This window comes from Danio rerio, chromosome 1 (assembly GCF_049306965.1).
Source record: "Danio rerio strain Tuebingen ecotype United States chromosome 1, GRCz12tu, whole genome shotgun sequence".
NCBI classification, from domain to species: domain Eukaryota; kingdom Metazoa; phylum Chordata; class Actinopteri; order Cypriniformes; family Danionidae; genus Danio; species Danio rerio.
Genome location: NC_133176.1, coordinates 62,472,506 through 62,497,500, shown reverse-complemented (window position 1 = coordinate 62,497,500; position 24,995 = coordinate 62,472,506). Strand labels below are relative to the sequence as shown.

Sequence of the window (24,995 nt, the reverse complement as noted above, 5' to 3'; positions counted from 1 at the left end):
TTTCTGTTACAGAGAGCAGATTTCTCCAACACATCTCTAATCATAACAGTGTTAATAACTCATCTCTAATAACTGATTTATTTCCTCTTTGTCATGATGACAGTAAATAATATTAGACTAGATATTCTTCAAGACACTTCTATACAGCTTACAGTGACATGTAAAGGGGTAATTAGGTTAACTAAGCAGGTTAGGGTAATTAGGCAAGTCATTGTATAACGATGGTTTGTTCTGGAGATTTTCCAAAAACAAATATAGTTTAAAGTGGCTAATAATATTGACCTTAAAATGGTGTTTAAAAAATTAAAAACTGCTTTATTTCTAGCTGAAATAAAACAATTAAGACTTTCTCCAGAAGAAAAAATATTATCAGACACACTGTGAACATTTCTGTGAACTTTATCATTTGTAAAATATTTTTAAAAGAATTTTAAAAAATCAAAGGCGGTAAATAATTCTGACTGCAAATGTGTGTGTGTGTATATATGTTATATATATATGTTATACTGTTATTTATATATATATATATATATATATATATATATATATATATATATATATATATATATATATATATATATATACATACATTACACATATACATATATACACACACACACACACACACACACACATCTTGCTACTCTATAATAATAATAGCCGTGTAATAATCACCATAATGTACATCCAGCCGGTGGTTATCACAGAACAAACCCAGGGGTTGAGCAGGGATGAGGACAACAGAAACGTCTGATCTAACTCCTGGAATCTGCACAGTTGTTGTAGAGTGGCAGTGCATGAACTGAGGCTAACCGATGTGGTAAAGCGTACCGTGAGCTGCGGGTGCATGTAGATGTGGAGCAGACGCACGAGTTCATCAGACTGTAGGAGGAGGAGGATGTTCATTTCTCATTATGATAAACTCAATGATGCTCGTCTGAGATTATGATTGACCCAATAAACTTTTGCCATAATGAATCATTTCAGATCAGTTTGTGATTGATTAACCCTTTCATCTGATTATAACAGACGCCTTCATTTTAATAATTAATAAACACACACACACACACACACTGTTTAAAATTTATAATAATAGATGTGTGTGTGTGTGTGTGTGTGTTGTCTGTTGATCACTGATGGTAATAAAGCTCATGTCTGGTGAAGCGGTGTGTGTGTGTGTGCATGCGTGCGCTGCATTCAGGACATCTTTATCTGGAAAACACACACACACACACACACACACACACACACACACGCGTATGCACAAGCCTCTCCTGCACACACAAATGTGCACACACACACACTCACACACACCTTTACTTACAAACACATCTCTTTCTCTCTCACACACACACACCTTTTCTCTTACACACAGCCCCTCAATCACAGTGTGTGTGTGTGTGTGTGTGTGATTTCTCTGCTCTTCACATGTGGATAACTCTGTTTGATTATTGATGGTTCAGGATAGTTTGGTTCTTCAAAGCTCATCCAGCAGCCTGTTTTCACCTAAATCATCACTCTAATTATTATTGTGGTTATTCGAACTGACCCTTCGCTAAGCCCCGCCCTCCTTAGTTACTGTTGTTACGCCTGTCAAGCTTTCGGGCCTGGCATGTCTATTACAGTGTGCGTGCGCCGGTGTGCATGGGGTGGGGGTAGACGCTAATAAAATACAATAAATGGGAAATGTAATAAATAATATAAATAATTCTGGTTAACTTCCGGCCACAACCATATCTGATCTAGCAACAGCCTATGCTGACCATTCAACAGAGTTCATGCACAGCCGGAGAGGAGACGGTAAAAAATAAACCAACAACCACTAATTAAACCATGACTTCTCTTGTTTTAGCCAGAAAGCCTGATAGACTAATGTTGTGCAATAAATACAGCATTACTGTGGAGGAAACACGCATGACCAGTGCTTCTACATCATTCATTCATAGAAAGAGCAGCCAGAAAGGGGAAACTGAGGGATCTGTGCTGAATATTACACTCATGACAGTGAACAGCAGCTATATCTGTCAGTGTGTTTGTGTGCTCTTTATACAGTGTATTCTAATTTGCAGTTAAGTAGATTAAATAAATAAACTGATTTGCAAATCAAAGTGTAAATAGCAGAAATTAACAAATAGATTTACCCTACCAGCAAATATAATCAGACACCAAAAATAAGAGCAGACACTAACCGGCTGTAACATCGCCACCAATGACTGAGGGTGCGTTCACACTTGTGAGTCGACTCAATTGTACTGAAACAGGGATTAAAATTGTTACATTGTTGCTCTTAGGGCATTTTTTGCAGAGTCCTGCTCAGCATTCGGTGGTGTTTGACAGGGTGCACGTGACGTGTCTGAAGAGCGAGGAGAGATGAGGTGGAGAGGGGTGAGAAGGGTGTGAGACGTATTTGAGGATTGGTAGGGAGACTCTGGGATTTCTGGCAGATTATCACTCATTTGTGGGCATCCGGGAGTCTGTGTGCATTTGCAGGAGACTCTGGAAACTCCCGGGAGACTTGGGATGTCTGCTGCCCTACTCATAACTCTCTCTTCATATAGCCGTATGCCTATTACATATCTATAAAACACTGATATAGCCGGGCTCGGATCGTATCGCTTTCTCACTACAATTGATCCGCTCCAGAGTTTCAGTCGAGCCGAGACCACCTCATTCCAGCGATCTTGGACCAATTGTTTTGGCGCGGATCTGAGCGCAATTGCTGGATTCACATATGCTAAACGAACCACGCTAACTGGGCAAACGAGACTCCCAAGCGAAATTGTTGGTGTGAAAGCACTGTTACTCTCCAAAAGACAGATGAAAACATCAGTGAACTGTAGATCTGACCTGGACATGAGGCTTATACATGACTGATAAACAGCTGCGGGTGAAGTATATTGATCGCGAGTGCTCAGATTACGGTCACATCTCTGTTCTGTTGACATGTAATACAAGTATTGGTAGCTGAAACAGATGGAGATATGAGTGTATTGTGCTGCTCCTACAGCTGTTGCGATGGCCTAAATGGAGCAGTGCTCATAATATCGAGCGGAAAAAGGAAAAGGCCGCTGTGAGTCATAACCTAAACACAGTTTAGATCTGTTTAGGGTAAGAGGTCGTCGATCACTGAAGGTGTCGGGAATAGCCAAAACAAAACCAACTGAGCGCCCCTCACAGAGCTTGATCCACACTGGCGTTCCTGTTCTTGGGTTTTAGGTTTTGGGAAGGAAATTCCACCACCCTGTCCAAACTTTAAGGATTCGGGGATCAGATTTGCACAATCCATCTGCACAGCGCTTTGGCCTGTTTCCCTCGCTCAAGCTTGACGGAGCTCCTGCGCATAGCTACAGTTGCTAAGCCACGATTGGTGTGTGGTGGTTTTTGGGTGTGGCTTAGCGAAGGGAACATTATCTTATTTGATCAGGTGACCGATCTCGATTTCAGCCAATCGCTGCTCTGCTGATCCTGATATTGAGGACGGGCAGATTCACAACAAACATGAGCGCTGATCCCAGATCAGTTCATCACACGCTAGATTGAAGAACCAAATTATCAGAGGTCAGTTCAGACTGATCCGAGACCTGTTCTCAGACTGAAGGTAGAGCTGTTGTGTGTGTGTGTGTGTGTGTGTGTGTGTGTGTGTCAGGCTCGCAGGGCTCGGGATGCAGGAGCGCAGCAGGAGAATGGAGGACGGCTGGTGCTTCAGGAGAACAAGGAGATGCTGGAGTCCAGCGACAGCTGAAACACACTCTCCGACACACGGGCAGACTGTCAGCTGTAAATATCCTCTTCATTTTATTCAAGTTTTACTGGAGCAGCTTCTGGCCAAGATTTGGAGACCTTGACTTGAAAGTGTGTGTGACTGACGTCTGATTAAACACTCTCCTGTGTGACAGACACACAACATTTACATTTTAATGATGTTTAAATGATGTTGGATGTGTGTGTGTGTGTGTGTGTGTGTGTGTGTGTGTGTGTGTGTGTGTGTGTGTGTGTGTGTGTGTGTGTGTGTGTGTGTGTGTGTGTGTGTGTGTTAGGGTTTTGCTGTGTTGTTCGTGTGTCATTTGAAGGAGTTGTCAGTAGTTTTTGTTGATTAAAGGTTGTGATGTTGTTGATAGTGCTGTAGTTTCATGTGTTGAGCAGTGATGGAGCCATTTCACTGTTCAGTGTGTCGAAGTGTTGGAGCGGCTCGTGCTGGCGCCTCCTGCTGGCCTGACCTGTGGAAATGCGGCACACTCAGGATAAGCATGTATTTGAATGGACTTTTCCAACATTTTGCCGTCTTTATATTGCCCTGTACCCTATAGATGCACTTTATCATCTATCATTTATTGTCTACTATGATTAAATATTATGTTATGTTCTTTTATATCTTTAAGGCTTATTTATTATGTGTTTCATTATGGGCTGCACGAGTTTTTGCTTAAAATCAGGATCAGGATTTTCTCAGGATTCTGTAGATGTAAAATAAAGGTTAATATGATTAGTCTATTATTATTTTTAATTCTCAAACATATGGTAAAACAACACTAATAATATTAGGCCTGTGTGTCGCAGCTCTACTGTTGCTTTAAATGCTCAATATTGTACAGTCATTATAGTGGACCTGAACAGACGTTCAATATGTTAATTCACAGAAAACGATGACATCAGAATACAACTAATCAAATCATCATTATAAAGATGGTTTATTAGGTTTAGCACATGTGCTTGTCATCTGTTATTGTCAGTGTTATTAGATCATTTGTTTTAACTGGTAAAATTAGAATTTTGTCATCACCAGATTCCCTCTTGCATTATATATAGGCTAGGGCTGTTATACTGACACTGTAAACATTTATTTTCCTGCACAACACACTCTGTGTTCACTATGGAAGAAAACACATGTCAGATGCTTGTCGTAATCTGAACTCTAAAATGCATATGATCATTTAAATGATGTGAGCACAGGTTTCACTTCTGAGTGCGGCTCATGGCTGCTGTCACTGTGAGAAACACACACACACACACACACACACACATGCCAATCAAACCTCCCGTACGGTCCTCAAACGATCGCTCTGTGCAACAAACTGAACATTACTGACAACTTCATTACGTGTTATTCACAGCATATGCAGCTTCTGTTCACTGAAGTATTCGTCATGTGTGCACACACGCGTTCTTGGAAGTAAACACACAGCTGGCGTTCAGCTCACATGTGATTTTATGGCCCTGAATACATCATTACATAAAGACAGATGACATTTGTGGGTGAATTTTCACTTCATCACCAAATCTGGCACGGTCTTGGTCTGTTTTAAAGATAATACTGAACGTGATGATGATAATGAGGGGAGAAAAATGGATTCATGTCAGATTAATGCATGTATATATATATATACTCAATCAGCATTCAACTCAGAGCAGATGTGTTGAGTATCATTAAATATAGATGATGCATTTTAATGATTCATGAGCCCAGTAATATTACAAACATGTTTGGTGTGTTTTACTCAAGGTCTTAAAGCTGTTACAGAAAAACTCATTAGCCAGTGTTCAGCTGATTTCATTACTGTACCGGCAGTGCAGACCGCTTCACTGTTCCTTCAGTTTGAATGCATGTGTTTTTGATGGTGGTGTGTCTGAGGCTCACGGTGTGGCCATGTCCATACACTGATCTCTTATTACTCCACTATGCCTGGATATACCCTGAGTGTCTTTATAGGGCTTCTTTAAGGGATCTCCTCCTCCTCCTCCTCCTCCTCCTCCTCCTCCTCCTCTTCATGGTGTTCAGTGTAGAGAGCGCCCTCTGGAGGCCAGACCAGGACAGAGGATTACAGAGGAGTCTACACACACACACTTTATAGATCTCCACATGCTCAGAGTAACACCTGTGTGTGTGTGTGTGTGTGTGTGTGTAATCCTCTGTGTTAAGTGTAATAAGACGCTTGTCAGATCTACATATCAAAAACGTGTGTGTGTGTGTGTGTGTGTGTGTGTGTTTATCATCTGAAACTGGTTATTCTTCATTTTAGTCGACCGTCATGTGATGAGCTGACGCTTCAGTCTGATGATAAACACTGATCTGAGATCATCTGATCTGCTTTAAACACAGCTGAGTTCTGCCAAAACTGCACGAGATTATCCTGCTTCAGTATACGAGACGCCAGATGAGGGTTAAACACTAAATCTGAGAGGAATCCAAAAGTAGTCCGATTACACTCTCTTCATTTATTATCTTTCTTTTTTTCCATTAATGCTTTTCTGTCGGTCTCTTTCGTTTTGTTCTACTTTACCTTTCCTTTCCCAGGTAGCAAATAAATCTGGCCCAGCAGGCATTCATCCGGCACTGGCGTACAGCATGTGGGCCAGACATGACCCGGGTTTGGCAGAGGTGGCCCCGTCTTTAAGGCGGCACACAATACCTGGACCAGATATCATATGTAGTATTTGGCCCAGATGCTAATAACTGATATGTGGGCCGTGTTTTGACCCACATTTAAATACATTTTTACTATGTCTGAATAAAGGGAAAAAAAATTTACCAATCAGGTCGCTTGAGAAAAAGCACACCCATAGCGCAGCTAAAAGGCAATGCTTCATTCATTAATGTCATTGCAGTTGTGACACCAACACATCTGGCCCAGTTCAGGCTCAGTTATGGGTTATTAAATTGGCTGAGACTCAGCTCAGATATGCTCCATGTGTGGCTCTTGTCTGGAAGCCAGACTTGCTTCAGTCATGTACTGTAAATCACCGCAGCATGTGGGCCAGAGCTGGGCCAGAGATGTTTTTCTCTGCGGGTTGTTTCTTTCTGTTTTTTATTTTATTCTTTCTGTGTATTTCTATTCATGATTCTATTTTCTGTCTTTTTCTTTCCACTTCTTTCATTAATTATTATTTTCTTCATCACTTTTCTCTTCCTGCTTTTCTTTCATTACTTTTTTCGGTCCCACTTCATATTAAGTGTCCTTAACTACTATGTACTTGCATCAAAAAAATAAATGCAATGTACCTACTGTGTTTATAATGTGTTTGAGAACACTTGTGGTGCTCTTGAGTTGGGATAGAGGTTGGGTTATGGACAGGTTTGGTGGTATGGGGAGGTTTAAGGGTGGGTTTAGGTGTAAGGAATGGTCAGCAGTGTATTTACACATGTAATTACAGAAGTTAATAACAGATATAATCACATACAGGTTTTTAATCACGCATAAGTACACAGTAAATACATGTTTTTACACAGTAAGTACATTGTAACAAACTATTAACTCCTGTGTAATATTAGTTAAGGCCACTTAATATAAAGTGGGACCTTTTTCTTTTCTTTCTTGGTAATTTTCTTTTGTTTTCGTCAGTTTCTTCACTTTTGTTCGTGTCTTTCTTTTTTCTTTCCTGCTTTCTCTCTTTCACTATTTGTCCATTTATTATTTTTTTGTTCTTTATTAATGTTTTGCTGTGGGATTTATTTATTTTAGTTAGTTTTGTCCATTTCTGTCTTTCTCTTATTTCCTTCATTCTTTCTTTTCTTCATTGTTTTGTTCTGTCTGCTTCTTCTTTTTCCTCTCCTTTGTTTTTTCCATTTCTTTGCTTTTCTTTTGTTTGTTATTATTTCTGATGGTCTTTTCTCTTTTTCCTTCTTCTTTTCCTTTAGTTTGCTTCTGTTTCTCACCTTTGTTAATCTGCTTTCTTTCATATTTTTCATTTGTTTTTTCATCATTCTTTCCTTTTTGTTTTATTTTTAAGTGTTTTTCTTTAATTCCTTCCTTCATTGTTTTCTTTTCTTCCTCCAGCTCAATGTTGTTTCTGTTCATCTTTCCTCTTTCTCTCTCATTCCTTCTTTTCTGATTCTCTCTGCTGCCCCGCCCACTCTAACGCGTGATTGGTCGGCCGCGAGGTGACTGACAGCTCGAGCAGGACACCTGACGCGCGACTCCGTGGCCCATGCGCGCGCGGGACAGTGACGGACGGACGGGCGGGCGGCTGCAGGATGCGGTGGCGCGCTCGGTGTTCTCCGGTGTGCGGATGCTCTGCAGGCACCGAACACACCGCACAATGACTCGGTAGAGTCGCCTTTTCTCACGGTTTATCCTTCAGTCTTGAGTAATGGCGATGGACGCGCCCGCGGTGAAGCAGAGCGCGCCGGTACCGGACATCTGCCCACTGGACCGGTACGAGCCGAGCCAAGCCAAGACCCGAGCCAGCCTGAGCTGGCTGCTGAGCCGAAGCGGACCTGAAGGTAAATGTGTGTGTGTGTGTGTGTGTGTGTGTGTGTGTGTGTGTGTGTGTGTGTGTGTGTGTGTGTGTGTGTGTGTGTGTGTGTGTGTGTGTGTGTGTGCAGCATCAGCACCATTCAGCATCTGTGCGCGCACACGCAGCTTGTTTAATAGACAGTGAAGCGCGTGCCTGTGTGTGTGTGTGTAGGGCGTCACCGCGGCTCTCTGATTCAGCATCTGATCATATAACCGAACACGCATCGCTATCGCTTCATTAACACACACACACACACACACGCTGATGATGTCTTTGTGTTTGCGCGCTCCCGCTGATCGCCATTGTGTGCTCTCAGCAGCTCTTGCTGATCATTCATTTCCTCCAGGAATCTCCTCTTTAGACGGATCTGGACTGCAGGCTGTGTTCAGGAGGGCTTTGTGCTGTAAATATGATGCTTTAGGGTAAATCCAGGCCCTCGGGGTAAGATGAGGCACACAGGAGCACAGTGTCATCATTAGCCTGTGATATATGAATTTAATGTGTCCACGTCAGATTTGTGCATGTCAGGTGCAGTCTGAGCTTGTAATGGAGGTCTGCAGAGTAACTGAGGGGAAACCAGTCTCCTGACAGGGATTGTGTTATTATAATTATTTAAATAACTGAAGTATTTACATGTTACTACCTAAAGTCTGTCAGTAGATGAGCAGTGGTGCTGTGTTTGTGAAAAATGCATTCAGAATGGTTGAACACACTGCTGCCGGCCGTTGATTATCCCCCTCTGCTCATGTGCAGATATATAGAGGAGCTAAAGCTAGTTTTGCTCTATTTGCAGCAATATTTGACCACATTTTTACAAGTCATGGTGTTAGATCTGACAGCTCCCACCCTGAATCATCACATTACTTAGTTTGTGTGTTGTTTCTTGTCTAAATATCAGCAAAAAAATTAAATCAAGAAGCATTTTCTAGACAAGCAGAACATATAGTGTCGTGTTCAGCAATAATGAGTCCAACTGAAGAGAGTAAATCATTCATTCATTTTCCTTCAGCTTAGTCCCTTTATTAATCAGGGGTCACCACAGTGGAATGAACCAACAACTTATCCAGCATATGTTTTACACAGCGGATGCCCTTCCAGTTGCAACCCAGCACTGGGAAACACACACACTCATTCACTCACACTCCTCAGGCCTGTGGCCAGCCTGGTGAAAGGGCTGGTTCTTTTTCCTCAAAACGTGGAGCTTTATGCAATTCTCCAGCTCATTTTATTTATGAAATTTAAATTCTGCATTTTACTGACATATTAAGCACTATCCTCCATTCACTTGTCGGATAGTCAATATATAATGGCACTCCATTATCCAAGCTGGAAATATGATGCTTTAAAGTAACCAGTCTGACGAGATGAACTCAGCCAAGTCGTTATATTCTTTTCTTGTGTTTATTTGTTCTTCAAAGCAGGAAAAATCTTTTCCTTTATATAACGATACAATCTGGAACGACGGTCAAAAACTGCATCTCTCCGTCTCCTTCTCTCTTTGCAACAAGGATATGACGTGATCAGTCATCAATAAGCAAAGGCATGATTAACGCATGCAGTAATAATTGAATATTATTTTGATTGTAGACAACATAAATGCAATAAACAAATAAACATAACTATACATAATATTTTACAATTTGCATAATAAATATGGCTCTGACACTATATAACACACTTTTTGACAATTTTAGCCAAAATTATATTCTAGTGAGGAGTTTAATCTGGTCCACTTTTGGTGCTTCACACATTTTATTGGTATTTTTTTGTTTGAAGACTATGGTTGAAGATTTAGAATAAAAGTTACCTGTAATATTTGTTCTCCACAATGCAGTAGACAGGGATGACTGCACTTGTGTCAGATTGCATGTTTTCTTGCACAGCTGGATGTTGGACCCATGAGAAAGAACTGTTAAGCTGCGGATCACACTGGGCTTTTCCTCTCATAGACTTCCATCCATACCCACGAGAATGCGTCAGACCGGAAACGCAGGGTCATGTGTTTAGTTTTGCAGGTTGCTGCGGTGTAAAGTTCAAGCTTGATGAACTCTGACCTGCGAAATCGCATCACTTGACTGCGCGAGACCAATCGAGGGTCAAAACATGAGCTCTCTGGACAGAAAGTTAAGTCATGGAGCAATCGCTCGCTTTTTCTAATCATCTTCCTGCCCCTTTTCGCAGCGCCGTATGACAGAATTTCGGCCACACAAACTCTAGTGTGAGCGCAGCTGAAGTCACACTAAAGCGACGGCCAACAGAGGATTCTACTTGGACTTACGGCCTTTTTCTATGGGTTATTTTCACTGCTTATGATGGTGTAGCAATCAAAATAGGACAAATGAGCTTGTGTGTGGGACAAATTCTGGACCTTAGTCAGTGAGGGGTGGGTCTCCCCGACCCCCCCTAGAAATAGGCCTGTCCATTCCCTACAGCCAGTGTAGTTGATCAGTTCCCCTATAGCGCATGTGTTTGGACTGTGGGGGAAACCGGAGCACCCGGAGGAAACCCACACCAACACGGGGAGAACATGCAAACTCCACACGGAATGCCAACTATCCTAGTCGGGACTCAAACCAGCGACCTTCTTGCTGTGAGGTGATGGTGCTACCCACTGCACCACCGTGACACCCAAGTAAAATAATCTCATGTCAAAACAAACAATAATATTATTTTGCCTGTTTTAAGGAGAAACTCTCGTCAGTTTGACTCATCATCACTGAACACAACACTATATGCTCTGCTCAACTAGAAAATGCTTCATGATTCACAGTCTTTGTTGATATTTAGACTAGAAACTACTCTAAATGTTCACATAATATAAACAATACAGTGTGTGTGTGTGTGTGTGTGTGTGTGTGTGTGTGTGTGTGTGTGTGTGTTGTGAAAGTGTTGCGCTGGCATCATCTCAGATCATTTGTGCTCCAAGGCTCTGGATGTGGGTCAGAGAGAGAGAGTAAGTGTGTGTGTGTGTGTGTGTGTGTGTGTGTGTGTGTGTGTGTGAAGAGTTTGCGTGAGAGTAAAGCTCATCCTCGAGTGTGTCTGTCCATCTCAGACTCTTCAGGAGATGTGCTTTCAGATGCTCAGTCAGTCAGTCAGTCAGGATCGTCTCTTCAGTGTGTGTGTGTGTGTGTGTGTGTGTGTGTGTGTGTGTGTGTGTGTGTGTGTACAGCAGTCTTTTTTTTATTAAAACAGTAATATAGTGTATTATTATTGCAACTGAAACAATATAATTGTCCAGTGTAGTTTACACACACATCATCACTGCAGCTGTTTCAGGATCCTTTAGAATCGCTACAGTGATTATATAATATTGAAGACATTTATGATCATCATCATCATCATCCTCAGTGCTGCTGAAATATGTGTGTGTAAACTGCAGTGTTTGTTGTTTCTGCAGCGTTTGTTTCTGATGAGATATTGTGTGATATTAAAGCTGTTGTATGACTGTGACTCCTCTACTGAAACTGCGACTCATGGAGATTCCGCTAGTCCTGTCTCCATAATAGAGCAGATTTCTATTGAGCACACTGTTAAAATGGCCCACTTTACAGCAGGATAAAGGTGTTTACAGCCTGATGCAAAGAACCATTGTGGTTGATATAGCTAATATTAGCCTTCATGACAGCTGTGAGGGGGTGAACTTATTATAATTAATTCGTTTCCTTTATATTAGGGTATATTAAATCTGCATAATTAAGGGCGTGGCCACTTGAGTGACAGCTAGGTCTCTCTGGTTGCTTCACCTCATCTGATTCCGGCTGATCAGCTGCTGAACTCGGCATATTCATCGTGTTTTTGTGTAGTTTTATGTTTCTTTACACAGTCAGTCGCCTTTTGGGATTATTTCCTGCAATTCTCAGATGATATGGCATGCTGTGTGTGCTTAATAGTGCTCACAGACCATTCACATAGCCTCCATTTCCCAGCTGAGTGAACTTATATACTTATATACCATCTCTATACATGTATTTATTTTATTTAAGATCATCTTTAATGTTCTATAGAGCTGTAATGCACTCAGCATCAGTCATCTGAAGTGTTGTCCTACAGTGTTCATCAATAGTCCTGCATTTACTAACACACACTATATCTGAAGTGTTTGGTAGTGATTTTCGTCTTCTGAAAAAACATCGCAAGAGCAATGTTGAGTGTGTTACAGCAGTGTTTATAATAGTCTAAACACTCTATTAATGTAGTGTTCAGCTGAGCACATGTGGTCAGACACAAACGAGTCGCAGATAATGAAGTATTCAGTGTTTCTCCCACAGAAGAGCCCGTCTGCCAGCAGATCTCTGTAGCTCCGCCCACGCTCCGCCTCTTTGCCCTTGTTTGGTATCCCCCGGTCGGTGCGATGACAAAATTGTAGCCTCATTTACGTTCTTCAGAATCCTAGGGGTGTCGGATGCTACGTCCATATCTTTTGCAGTCTATGGTAAACACACACATGTTGATCCGCTCGGTGTGTTTCGTGTCAGAATGCCAGTCTTTGTTTTGGCCTCCATCACCAGCCCGCTGCCGGTTTAGCCAGTTATATTTCAGCAGGCCGGGTTGCCAGATGCTGGAATACTGTGTTTCATTCAGTCCTGAAAAATAACAATACAAATATTACACGCGTAAACATTAGCAGAGCAGCTAACAGTGCACGCTCGCAATCTGTCTGGGTTGTCAATCTGGCAACCTGCACACTGTAAACACACACCTCTCCAATATTTACAATTCAGACTGCAATACCCAGATCAACCACTAGCTGCCAGAGCCTTAAGAGTGTGTGCACTGCCACTGTACTGACCCCAGACTCTCTCTCTCTCTCTCTGTGTGTGTGTGTGTGTGTGTGTGTGTGTGTGTGTGTCTTTGTGCGTGTATATGACTCTCTGCAAATGTGTTTGTATTTGTCTATCTGTGTGTGTGTGTGTGTGTGTGTGTCATTCTGCATTTGTGTGTCTATGTGTGTGTTCGTGTGTATGTGTGTCTGTATGTTTCTCTGCATGTATGTGTGTGTGTGTGTGTGTGTTTATATATGTGGGTGTGTCTGGATGTGTTTGTGTTTTGTGTGTCTCTGTGTGTGTATTTGTGTCTGTGTGTGTGTGTGTTTCTTTTTGTCTCTTTGCGCGTGTGTGTATATGCATGTCTGTGTGTGTTGGTTTGTGTGTGTGTTTGTGTACATATGCGTCTCTGCGTGTGTGTGCCTGTGTGTGTTTCCTTGTGTGTATATATATATATATATATATATATATATATATGTCTCTTTTAATGTGTGTGTATGTATGTATGTATGTATGTGTGTGTGTGTGTGTGTGTGTGTGTGTGTGTTGGTGTGTGTGTTTCTTTTTGTCTCTTTGCATGTGTGTGTGTGTGTGTGTGTGTGTGTGTTGGTTTGTGTGTGTGTTGGTTTGTGTGTGTGTTTGTGTACATATGTGTCTCTGCGTGTGTGTGTGTGTGTGTGTGTGTGTGTGTGTCTGTGTGTGTTTCCTTGTGTGTGTATATCTATATGTCTCTTTGCATGTGTGTATGTGTATGTGTATGTATGTATGTATGTATGTATGTATGTGTGTGTGTGTGTGTGTGTGTGTGTGTGTGTGTGTGTGTGTGTGTGTGTGTGTTTCTCTGTGTGGGTGTATATCTGTGTCTCTGTATGTGTGTGTGTAGAGAGCGTGTCGTCAGCGGTGTGTGCGGACGGCTCAGTGTGTGTGTCCCTGCAGCGCCGTCTGCTGTCCGCTGAGCTGTACTGTCGTGTGTTCTCGGGTGTGTGTGTGTCCGCTGGGGGCGTGGCTCCGGCAGATCTGCCCTCCCTCCTGCTGCTGCTGGACCGCCTCCACCTGACGCCGTCGGCCAATCAGACGCAGCTCAGCCAGACGCCCATACACATGGTGAGCCAATCACATAACGACTCCCACTCTGCGACAGGATTGGCTGACAGCTCTCTCTCTCTGCTCTGATTGGCTACAGGGGGCTCATCTGGCTCTCATTGATTCGCTGATGTCACTGAGCGCCATGGAAACGGTTGCCCGGGTGAAGATGGCGAAGGAGACGGATCAGTTCGGCTCAGGAAAGAGCTGGGAAAACTCTCTGCTCTTCTGGATCAACAAGGTCTGGAGCAATGAGAGCCCGTACAGACTCATTACAGCATCATGCCTACAGTACAGCACATCCAAACATTCAGGAGTGACTATTCTGAACACTGAGGGGGATATTCTGAAGAATTTTTACTTGTAGGAAAAACAAATACTATGAGACTCAATGGATGTTGGTTTCTAACATTTTTCTAAATATTTTGTTTGTGTTTGATATTTAATAAGAGCTATTTTGGGTTGAAATCTCACTATAACTTTCACATAAATGTGTTTATTTTCCAACAAATGAAGGATTTTAATTGTTACAGAGTGAAAATTCTAAAATAATGATAATAATAACAATCAACCAGTTGAACAATAAAAGGCATGTTTAATTAATGAGTAAATCCTTTACTGAATAGTTATTATGACAATTTATCAACATTTTTCATTCAGGTGTGTGTTTTCAGAGCTTGTGAATGTTTAAGTTTGTGTTTGTTTGCTCCTTGTTTCTGTTTAGTTCTCTTTATGCCTCTATATAAGTTGAGTTTTGTTGATTATATTGTTTTTTTCAGATTTTATTTCACTTTTGGTGGCTGTATTTAATATAACTACGTTATGCAGTGTAATTTCTTAATGCAAATAAACTTTGCCCCCAGTTTGTATATATATAATTTAAATATGACATTAAATCTTAGCTGAGTATTTTCCCTCATACAGGTCAATCAGAAGCTGCGGGACAGTGCTGATGTGGAGGAGAATGTGAAGCCAAACACCTGCACAGACCTGCAGCCGGTGCAGCCCACGGTGAGCGAACACACACACACACACACACACACACACACACACTCCAGCTTCAGTGATGCTAACCACTCTCTTCCTCTGTGTGTGTGTGTGTGTGTGTGTGTGTGTCTCCTCTGTATCTGTGTGTGTGTGTGCGCAGTGTCCTCAGCGCTGGTACTGGAAGCTGGTCCCTGTGAGTATTCCTCCTCTACTAATACACACATCTCCTCGTTCAGTGTGTGTGTTCATCTGTGATAATAACACACTCATGCTCATGGTGTTTGACCTGCACGAGTGTTTAATTCAGCTGCGTGTGTGTGTGTGACAGAAGTGCTGTTCTCACTGACCCATCCATACACTAGTGCTCAAAAGCTCTGCTTTAACATGCTGTAAAGGGCTCCTGACATGCAAAGATCGCTTTAACCCCAAAGTTTAACCCCAGTAGAGTGTGTGTGTGTGTGTGTGTATCTCCAGCACCTCTAATGCTCAACAGTACTCAATTGTGTTCTAATCAGTCTTGATGAATGAAAGACTGTGATTGACATTCTCCCGCTGTACGTGTCATCAGAGGGGGCAAGCCCCGCCCACTAGTGCCCATCATCTCTCCATCTCATTAGCATAAGCAGCAGCCCTGAGTGAGAAGCAGCCGTCTGTGATTAATAATAGTATTCATTTAGAAGCAAACTTCTAAACGACAAGTGGCATTTCAGCCAATAGGAGTGAGGGGGCGGGGTTCTGTGTGTGTCATTCGATGTGGGATGTGTCAGTCCAGCCAATAGGAGTGAGGGGGCGGGGACTCATGTGTGTCGTTATGTGTGCTCAGCCAATAGCAGTGAGGGGCGTGTCTTGTGTGTGTGTGTGTGTCATGTGACTGTGTGTGTGACTCTGGCATTGACCGTGTGCTCTCTCTGCCGCACCGCACCAGCATGCCATCGCATTTTGTTTGAAGGAGTCTGGGAATAAACCTCCAGTGGTAACGTATCCGTCCGCCTCCTGTCTACACACACACACACACACACACATCAATACAATCTTACACATTCACATATACACACAACCACACACACAGATTCATACACACACACAGTGTGCCCTCTGCATGTCCTGATGTCTGTCCTGTGTGTGTGTGTGTGTGCAGGAATAACACACACTGCTTTGGTTTAGTTTAGTTTGTGGCTTTAATTGAGTTTTTCTTCCAGTTTTTTCATGGTTTGTTTCTCGCTGTTGCCTGCTGTGAGTCTGGATGACCAACACACACACACACACACACACACACACACACACACCTCACTGTCGTATTTCTCCCCAGTGTTGAGCTGCACACTGACATTCACTCAATGATCTGAGTCACTGAATCACTGAATGAATCTTTATATTCACTGATACTGAATGAATCACTGATTCAGAAAGTGAATCTGATTCGCTTCAGAGACGTGTGTGTGTGCTGCTGCTGCTGTTCCCCCTCCGTATAATTTAACAGTCTTTCTTTTTTCAATCCACACATTTAAATGCTCTTTTGAACCGTGTTCTTATTTCTGTGTGTGTGTGTGTGTGTGTGTGTGTGTGTGTGTTGCAGATCCGTTACAGGAAAGACAAGGTTCAGTCTAAGCAGAGTCCGGTGTTCTCTGTGGTGTCTGGAGTGAAGGATCTCTCCAGCGGCTGCGCCATCGCTGCTGCGCTTCACTTCTACTGCCCTCAGATACTGCCGCTGGAGGGTAAAACACACACACACACACACACACACACACAAACTCCTGCTGAAGACACACTAAAAGTATGCCTGCTATGTCAGTAATGGAGATTGCTGCTCTGTGTTGCAGACGTGTGCTTGAAGGACACCATGTGTGTAGCAGACAGTGTGTATAATCTCCAGCTGATCCGAGAGTTTTATAGAACTCACCTGAAGAGCTGCTGCCCCCTACAGCTGGAGGATTTACTGTACGCCCCGCCCATTCTGCAGGTCAGATATGCCCCACCCACACTACAGGTTAGATATGCCCTGCCCACCACACTGGTCAGCTATACCACGCCCACTCTGCAGGTCATATATGCCCCGCCCACTTTACAGGTCAGATATGCCCCACCCACTTTACAGGTCAGATATACCACACCCACTTTACAGGTCAGAAATAACACACCCACTTTACAGGTCAGATATACCACACCTACTTTACAGGTCAGATATGCCCCGCCCACTTTACAGGTCAGATATGCCCCGCCCACTTTACAGGTCAGATATGCCCCACCCACTTTACAGGTCAGATATACCACACCTACTTTACAGGTCAGATATACCACACCTACTTTACAGGTCAGATATACCACACCTACTTTACAGGTCAGATATGCCCCGCCCACTTTACAGGTCAGATATGCCCCACCCACTTTACAGGTCAGATATACCACACCTACTTTACAGGTCAGATATACCACACCTACTTTACAGGTCAGATATACCACACCTACTTTACAGGTCAGATATGCCCCGCCCACTTTACAGGTCAGATATGCCCCACCCACTTTACAGGTCAGATATACCACACCTACTTTACAGGTCAGAAATACCACACCCACTTTACAGGTCAGATATTCCCCACCCACTTACAAGTCAGATATACCACACCCACTTTACAGATCAGATATGCCACACCCACATCGCAGGTCACTCTATTCTGATTGGTCAGTCATGACATTCTGAGGTATGTTATTCCTAGATAACAGCTATTAACACAGACTCATTCAGAATCTGTGATGCATCAAAACTTGTTGGTTAGTGTATACTCCATTCAGCCCTTTTCCATTCTGTTAGCTTTGTGCTTGATTAAATAATTAATAAACTCTTATGGCTTAGAACAATGTTTGTCTAATTTTTATTCATTTATTAGCTGTGTAATAATTGACTCTCACTTTTGACTCCACAGGTGAACATTATGTGCTTCCTTTCTGAGCTGTTTGCCACATTCGAGGTGCAGAAACCAGATTTCGTCAAACCCATACACACACTGGACCTAACAGGTAGACAATAATACATGAGAGAGCGACAAACCCCACAGTAATCAGATCATACATCAGCTTCTGTTGCTTTGACCTGCAGATGCATCAGATCTGGTGGACTGCACTAGTCCCATCAACTGCAACAGGTAAAGCACTTTCCAGAACACTTGATCATGCTCGCTGTGTTCAGATGCATCATGGGATCTGGTGTTTTTCCTGCAGTGGCTCCCCATCTTTCCTCCTGAAGCAGTCTCTGCCTCAGTCCACCTCAGTGTCGGGTGAGAGCTCTCTGCATGCTGACTAACCTGTGGAAAGTGGTTTGGCATTGGGAGTTTTGTTTTCTCAGTTTGGAACATTTTGGATGTGTTATGTGATATTTGAGATGATAAGGACTGTTTTGTGTATGTAACTGAGCTTGTTATAATTATTTTTGTTGCTGTGTAGAAGGACGGGGATGGAGCAAAAAGCAAATAAGGTAATTGTGCTTCAGTTCAATAAAGTGTGTAGGAAATACAATTCTGACTTATTAGTCCAGGGGTCACCAAACTTGTTCCTGGAGGGCCGGTATCCTGAAGATTTTAGCTCCAACCCTAATCAAACACACCTGAACAAGCTAATCAAGGTCTTCCTAGACCCTGCAGGGACACCGGCCCTCCAGGACCGAGATTGGTGACCCCTGTATTAGTCGAAATGTTTTTGATATATTGAAAAATTCCTATACTTCTGAGAATAAAGCAAATTTGTCATGCCCTAGGAATCTTCAGTGATGTTCATGTTCTCTCTCTTAGCCGTCCTCTCTCGGCGGTGACCTTCAGCATCCCGTTTCCGCTGGACAGTGATGTTGATGTTGTCATGGGCAACCCTCTCTTCCGCTCTGTCAGCACGGACAGTCTCACTATGGTAACCAACCCTGACCCTTACACTCCTCCAGAGGATCTCAGTAAACTCATTGGTCATGCTCCTCTAGGAGAGCTGCCTACTATAGAAGAAGCATTACAGATCGTTCACACTGGCCGTGTGGTACACAACGAGCCGCGTCTGCGGCCAGAGGGGGCACCATCTGGCTTTTACCTCCACTCCCAAAATGAGGGTGGAGCCAAACTCAGCAGCTCTGCTCCCTGCCGGTCAGGGATTATGTATCGACCCATTGGAGGAGGGCCTGATAACAGCGGGAACCACAAACGGCAAGATGGAGGTTCAGAATGTGCCACGCCTGACTCTCCCAAAACCTCCAGCCCAGCCAACGGACCCAAGTCTGGCCGCATGACAAACTTTGCTGAGCGCAGAAAAATGATGCCTGAATCCCCAAGCAATTCCAGGTCCCAGGAGCGGGAACCTTTGTTCAGCCCTGCAGCAATGAGCCCTGTTGGGGCAATGGAGGCGCAGGAGCTGGGTGCACGTCTGGAGGAGAAGCGGAAAGCAATTGAAGCTCAAAAGAGGAGGATTGAGGCCATCTTTACCAAGCACAGGCAAAGGCTGGGCAAAACTGCCTTCCTTCAGCTCCAGAAGAAACAAGAGGGAGAGGTGGAGGAAGATGGACAGTCCATCTCTCTGGATGAACGACTCACACAAATGGAGCAGCAGCTTCAACAAGTGGAGGACAGAGAGAAGGAGGAGGAGAAAAGAAAGCAGGAAGAGGGGAAGAGAGAAAAGGATGGGGAGGAGAAGAAGAGTGATGTAGTAGCTCCACCAAAACTAGAGAAACAGGTGACCTTTTCTGTTGAGGCAAAGAAAGAGGAGGGGAAAGAGCCACCGTTGGGGGAATATAACGAGGCAGTAGCTAAGCTAAGCTCCACCCTGGAGACTCTGCAAAGAGACATGCAGCGCCTTACAGAACAGCAGCAAAGGCTCATGGGAAAGAAAACTTTGAGTTCTCCAAAAAACATCCCCTCAAGCAAGACCTCAGCATCCAGCAAGGCCTGGATTATTCCATCTGGTCCCAAATCCCCCGCTACACCACCTCATCTTTCTAGAGACTCCACTCGCATCATTTCACCCTCTGGCTCTCCATCACGCTCTGGACAACTTTCAGACACACCGAGATCCCCTAAAAGCTCTGCAGCATCCACCCCTCGTAGATCCCGTAGTTCTGCTCCCAAGAGTCCTAGGCGTCAACGACCCTCCCGCCCCACGGACCTTGGCTTCCAGCCTATCACACGTGTCCTAACACCGCCGCAGAATGTGGACACCCTTCCCCATTTGCGCAGAGTCTCTCCAAGCCAGTGTCAGGTGCAGACCAGCTCATCTCTGCGGCTCGGAGGTCCGTACACCCCACTGGACTCTTCACCCCAACCTGCCCCTGCTCAAGAGAACACATCAGAGTCAGGCTCCAGTGACCACAACACTCCAATCTTCAGTCTTGAGCTAGAGGCTGGACCTCCGTCTGCACTCCCAGCGGAGCTGTTAGGAGGAGCAGGCAGCTCTGGAGCTCCATCAGAGTGCTCGTTTGAAAGTGACTTGCTTTTGAGCAGTGCCCCCGTGAAAGACGAGACGGAGGGTGCCGGAACGATGGGAGATGACACCGATTTAGAGCAGGGTGCAGAAATATTCTCATCAGATTCCATGAGTGACCAGACTGAGAGTGAGAGCCGGCTGGGACTTGATGTGTTTTTTAAGGTGTGTGAAGGTCTGCATGCTCTTTGCTTGAGTTTAGTGTCTGTGGTGTTTGTAAAGTGTGTTTTTTTTGTTTGGGCCTGTAGGAGGAGGGTCTCTCGGAGGAGGAGATGGCCCAGAAAAGGGCCCTGCTGTTGGAACGACAGCAAAGACGAGCACAAGAGCTCAAGAGACGAGCAAGACAAGGGCAGGACCCTGAGAACAGGTAAGATCATCTGCACATTCAAATCTTCTCATATTGGACTTGCTTTATGGAAACTCTCATCTCTGTTTTCTCTTACAGTCAACAGGCTTCCTTGGAAGACCTGCGACCGCAAACTCCACTGCTATCACAGTCTCTGCCCACCTTTTACACCCCACCTCCTCATTTGAATGCAACGCCCCCAGGCACGCCCCAGCGCTGGGGAGCATTCACACGGGCGGAGTATGAACGGCGCCATCAGCTGAAGATAATGGCTGATCTAGGGAAGGTTCTCAAACAGAAACCAACAAAGCAAAGTGGCAAAAAGCAGCATGCAAACAAACCACATAACCACGAGCTCATTCACACACGCTCACCTGGGAAGAGCAGCACAGGTAACCATGCACATCACAAGTGTTTCAAGATGAAGAGAGTAACTTCTGGCATCACAAAACCCAATTGGTTTTTGTTTGTATGAGTGAAAAATTAGTTTGCATTTACCTTATTTCCTTAGCCAACCAGAAAGATGGCAGATCTCTACCAGCTGTAAAACCAGCAAGGTACTGTACTCTACACATGAGTCTAGTGTCTGTATTCTGTCTTCTATAAATGTCTCTGTATTTACTAAAAATGCCTAATCTCTCACTCAACGCAGTCGTTTAGAGTCACCCTCAAAGGTGATGTCATCAGGACTGCTGGCCAGTCAGAATGGAGAGAAAGACTGTGAACAAGCCTCCAACGCCTCCTCTCCAGCATCACTCCCAGAATACACAGGTAAAAGACAACATGGTGAATTTTTCTAAGTGAAGTTTAAGACAAATGTGACTAAACCACCTCTCTTTTTAGGTCCTAAATTGTTTAAGGAGCCCAGTTTTAAATCCAACAAGTTCATCATTCACAGTGCGCTCTCACGCTGCTGCCTTGCTGGCAAAGTCAACGAATCCCAGAAGAACAAGATCATCGAGGTGCGTCGCTGTTCAGTTCTCTCCACAGTCGTGACTCCTTCATGCACTTTTACAGTCTGTTTTCTCTCGCGTTTCTCTAGGAGATGGAGAAGAGCTCCGCCAGTCACTTTCTGATCCTCATGCGTGATTCCAACTGTCAGTTCCGTGCCATCTACACCCTAGACGGCCAGTCAGAGGAGCTGCACCGACTCTGCGGCGTTGGTCCACGGGTCATTTCCTCATCAGCTGTGGAAGCCATTTATAAATACAGTTCTGATAGGAAACAGTTCAATACACTTCCATCCCGCACTCTGAGCATGAGCGTCGACGCTTTCACTATCCCTGGCCAGCTCTGGAACACTAAGAAACATGGCACGCCCAAAAAAGTAGCCACTCCCAAATAGACTCAGACCACTTAACCCAGGGGTGTCCACACTCAGTCCTGGAGGGCCGGTGTCCTGCAAAGTTTAGTTCCAAGCCCAATCAGACACACCTGCGCTAGCTTATCAAGCTCTTACTAGGCTTTCTAGAAACATCCATGCAGGTGTGCTGAGGCAAGTTGGAGCTAAAATCTGCAGGACACCGGCCCTCCAGGACAGAGTTTAGACACCCCACACTTATTTAGATAAAACTCTCCAGCTAAAACAGTCCCTCCTACAAAGTACACGCCCAGGTTGACTCAGGTGCAACAAGTACAAACCCCTTCCCACCCTCAAAAGAAGACACACCCTAATAGACCCCGCCCACTTAAACAGACCACACTCACTTAGATAGGAGTCCCACCCACCATTTAACCACACCCAGACTGACTCTTCCCACTCAAATGATGCACATGCCCAGATAAACTCACCCCATCTAGATATAAACCACTGCCTCCAAGTTAAACCAGTGCTGCAAGTTAACCCCACCCACAAAAGTAGCCACACCCAAATAGACTCCACCCATTTTAACTGACCACACTAATTTAGTGAAAAAGAACTGCCCCACTCACAATGTAGCCACACCTAGACTGACTCCACCCACTCAAGATGATCTCTGCCCCCTTAGATAAGCCACTCCCTTCAAGAGGAACCAATGCTACAAGTATGAAGTAGACACACACAAATATTCCCCACCAACCCAAATTTACCACTCCCTCCCTCCCAGATAAACCACTCCCTCTGATATAAACCCCTCCCCCTCAAATCTTCCCACCCTACTCAAAGAAGCCCACAGTAAGTGCCATCCCTCTTATTAAACGTGTTACCAGCACCAGACACACAACACAAACTATCTCTACAACGAGGTGTGCTGAGCTGCCTATTTATGATCAGCCAGAAGGATCTGTTTTCTTACTCTGCATGATAGACGAACCTGGAGGTTTTCACACCATGAGAGACCACACGTGTCCTGTTTGCATGTGAACCTTCGGTTCAGGCCAAATGTTTGTGGGTTGGTCCACCAACTGAGCACTTGAAGCTTTTATCTCTGACTCTTATGGTCTATATTCTCTTCTCTTACCACAGCACACTTCTGCATCTCAGTCTCCCGGTACTGTAGTTTTAGTGGCGCAGGTTCACTATCTAGTCTCTGATTGGCTGGATAACTTTTGAGCTCCTGCTTTAAACACTTGGGCTGCGTCCGAAATCGCATACTTGCCGACTGTATATAATGTGAAGAACAGTATGTGAGCAAGTAGTACATCAGAATTCATAATATTTTAAAAAACATTAAGTGAGAAGTACCTGGATGACCTACAGGTGAGATTCTGTAGTGCACGTCCAATGAATGCTACACTATCCCATAATGCACTGCGAGAGAATTCATCAATGGTGTGCACCTGACGCATGTAGGTCATGTGATCATGGTGGATGTAGAATGTCAGAATTCCAGTCATACTATATAGAATGTACTTTTCCAATGGTCATGTGTTGAACTCAAATGTAGTACATACTCGAGTAGCAGGCGATTTGGGACGCAGCCTTGTTGTCTTCATGATTTCCATCATCCGTTGTGTTCCTCATGTGCTGAATGTGTGTAAATGACTCTGATGGACCTCCAGATTCTCCAGAGCCCGTGAGCTGCTGTCTGCTGAAGGAGGATCAGACGTCACAGTCCTGAGAGCTGATCCTGGATCAGTGTTACAAAGCCATTGAACTTCTATTATAGTCGTCCAGCTTTGTGTGCTGAATGTGTGTAGACCAGGGGCGTCCAAACTCAGTCCTGGAGGTCCGGTTTCCTGCAGATTGTAGCTCTAGCTTGCCTCATCACGCCTGCAGGATGTTTCTAGAAAGCCTAGTAAGAGATTGATTAGCTAGCCCAGGTGTGTCTGACTGGGCTTGGAACTAAACTTTGCAGGACTCCGGCCCTCCAGGACTGATTGTGGACACCCCTGGTGTTGACATTCCGTCATGTGTGTGTGTGTGAGTGTGTGTGTGAGTGAAAGGCTGGGATATTTTCTAATAAGTTTTGACATCATCATGGTGTGTGTTTTCCTGCTATACGGTTATGATGATGATGACTGTGTGTGTTGATGAACATGTCGGTCAATAAACTCATTTCTAACATTTCAACTTCTGTCTCTGACAATTCTGAGCTGTTCCTATTTAATATCCGTTACTTCAACCGTGTACCTGTGGGAATCCTGTCAGACGCTGTTCACACACTCTGAGCGTTTACACGGTTTTGTTTAATCCTCGCAGCGGTGATTAATTTGCCTGTTTAATGAGCAGATCGTGAGGAGAGATGATGAGGAACAGAAGGTCCTCCAGGGTCTTTGCTTCAGGCTCCTGAACCACAGCAGCTCCTCAATAGTCAGACCCTACTACAGCTAGATTATTCATATATAACCTTATAGCAAACACTATAGTCTTGTTTTAAAGAGTTTTTCCTTAAAACAAGTGAGAGAATCTGCCAAAGGGGTAAGCTTTGTCAAAAGGAGAAACAAGATTATCTGGCTTCCCCCATTGTCATTATTCTGCTTGTTTTAAAGTTAAACTCGCTTCATTTTGGCTCTGAAAACTGAAAAATGTTTTGCTTGTCCAGAAAATGCTTCTTGATTTAAGAATGTTTCTATATGTGGATTAGAAACAAGACAAAAACTCTTATGAAAATCATGTTATGTGGTGTAGAAGCTCAGATTACCTGCTCATGAATGCAGCTTCTTTTCTCACAGTCCTTCACCAAAGTACTTTAATAAATATTTGCATGTGTTAACTA

At 43.9% G+C, this 24,995-nt stretch overlaps 2 protein-coding genes across 16 annotated transcripts in view; both read left to right on the top strand.

The window, feature by feature from the left end:
* The window catches only part of lpar2b (lysophosphatidic acid receptor 2b), a 23,050-nt gene extending 18,681 nt beyond the window's left edge, over window positions 1-4,369 (top strand). For 3 of the 12 annotated variants that reach the window (XM_068220552.2, XM_073948243.1, XM_068220546.2), the window contains 2 exons: window positions 3,647-3,777; window positions 4,168-4,369. In XM_068220552.2, the coding sequence (XP_068076653.1) occupies window positions 3,647-3,742 (96 nt within the window). In that variant the 3' untranslated portion in view covers window positions 3,743-3,777; window positions 4,168-4,369. 12 annotated transcript variants of the gene reach the window in all.
* Window positions 4,370-7,944: 3,575 nt separating this feature from the next.
* Window positions 7,945-24,349, top strand: LOC100007608 (calmodulin-regulated spectrin-associated protein 3). 4 transcript variants are annotated; one of them, XM_005171060.6, is made up of 19 exons: window positions 7,945-8,218; window positions 13,879-14,099; window positions 14,179-14,319; window positions 15,003-15,089; window positions 15,226-15,258; window positions 15,991-16,038; window positions 16,642-16,780; window positions 16,886-17,025; window positions 17,987-18,080; window positions 18,160-18,205; window positions 18,282-18,337; window positions 18,507-18,534; window positions 18,848-20,675; window positions 20,759-20,877; window positions 20,956-21,248; window positions 21,368-21,413; window positions 21,509-21,627; window positions 21,700-21,818; window positions 21,899-24,349. In XM_005171060.6, the coding sequence occupies exons 1-19, from the start codon at window positions 8,086-8,088 to the stop codon at window positions 22,199-22,201; spliced, it is 3,993 nt and encodes a 1,330-aa protein (XP_005171117.1). In that variant the 5' UTR covers window positions 7,945-8,085; the 3' UTR covers window positions 22,202-24,349. The 4 variants fall into 4 exon arrangements, with proteins under 4 accessions (XP_005171117.1, XP_003197845.1, XP_073764617.1 ...); XM_003197797.7 differs by having other exon boundaries at window positions 18,504-18,534; XM_073908516.1 differs by lacking the exon at window positions 15,991-16,038.
* Window positions 24,350-24,995: the final 646 nt, after the last annotated feature.

Bases quoted from the DNA above. Each gene is read 5' to 3' on its own strand.
- LOC100007608 (XM_003197797.7), top strand. From the start codon at position 8,086: ATGGCGATGGACGCGCCCGCGGTGAAGCAGAGCGCGCCGGTACCGGAC. The intron at 8,219-13,878 runs GTAAATGTGTGT...GTGTGTGTGTAG, and splicing joins GAGCCGAAGCGGACCTGAAG to AGAGCGTGTCGTCAGCGGTG. The intron at 16,039-16,641 runs GTAACGTATCCG...TGTGTGTTGCAG, and splicing joins CTGGGAATAAACCTCCAGTG to ATCCGTTACAGGAAAGACAA.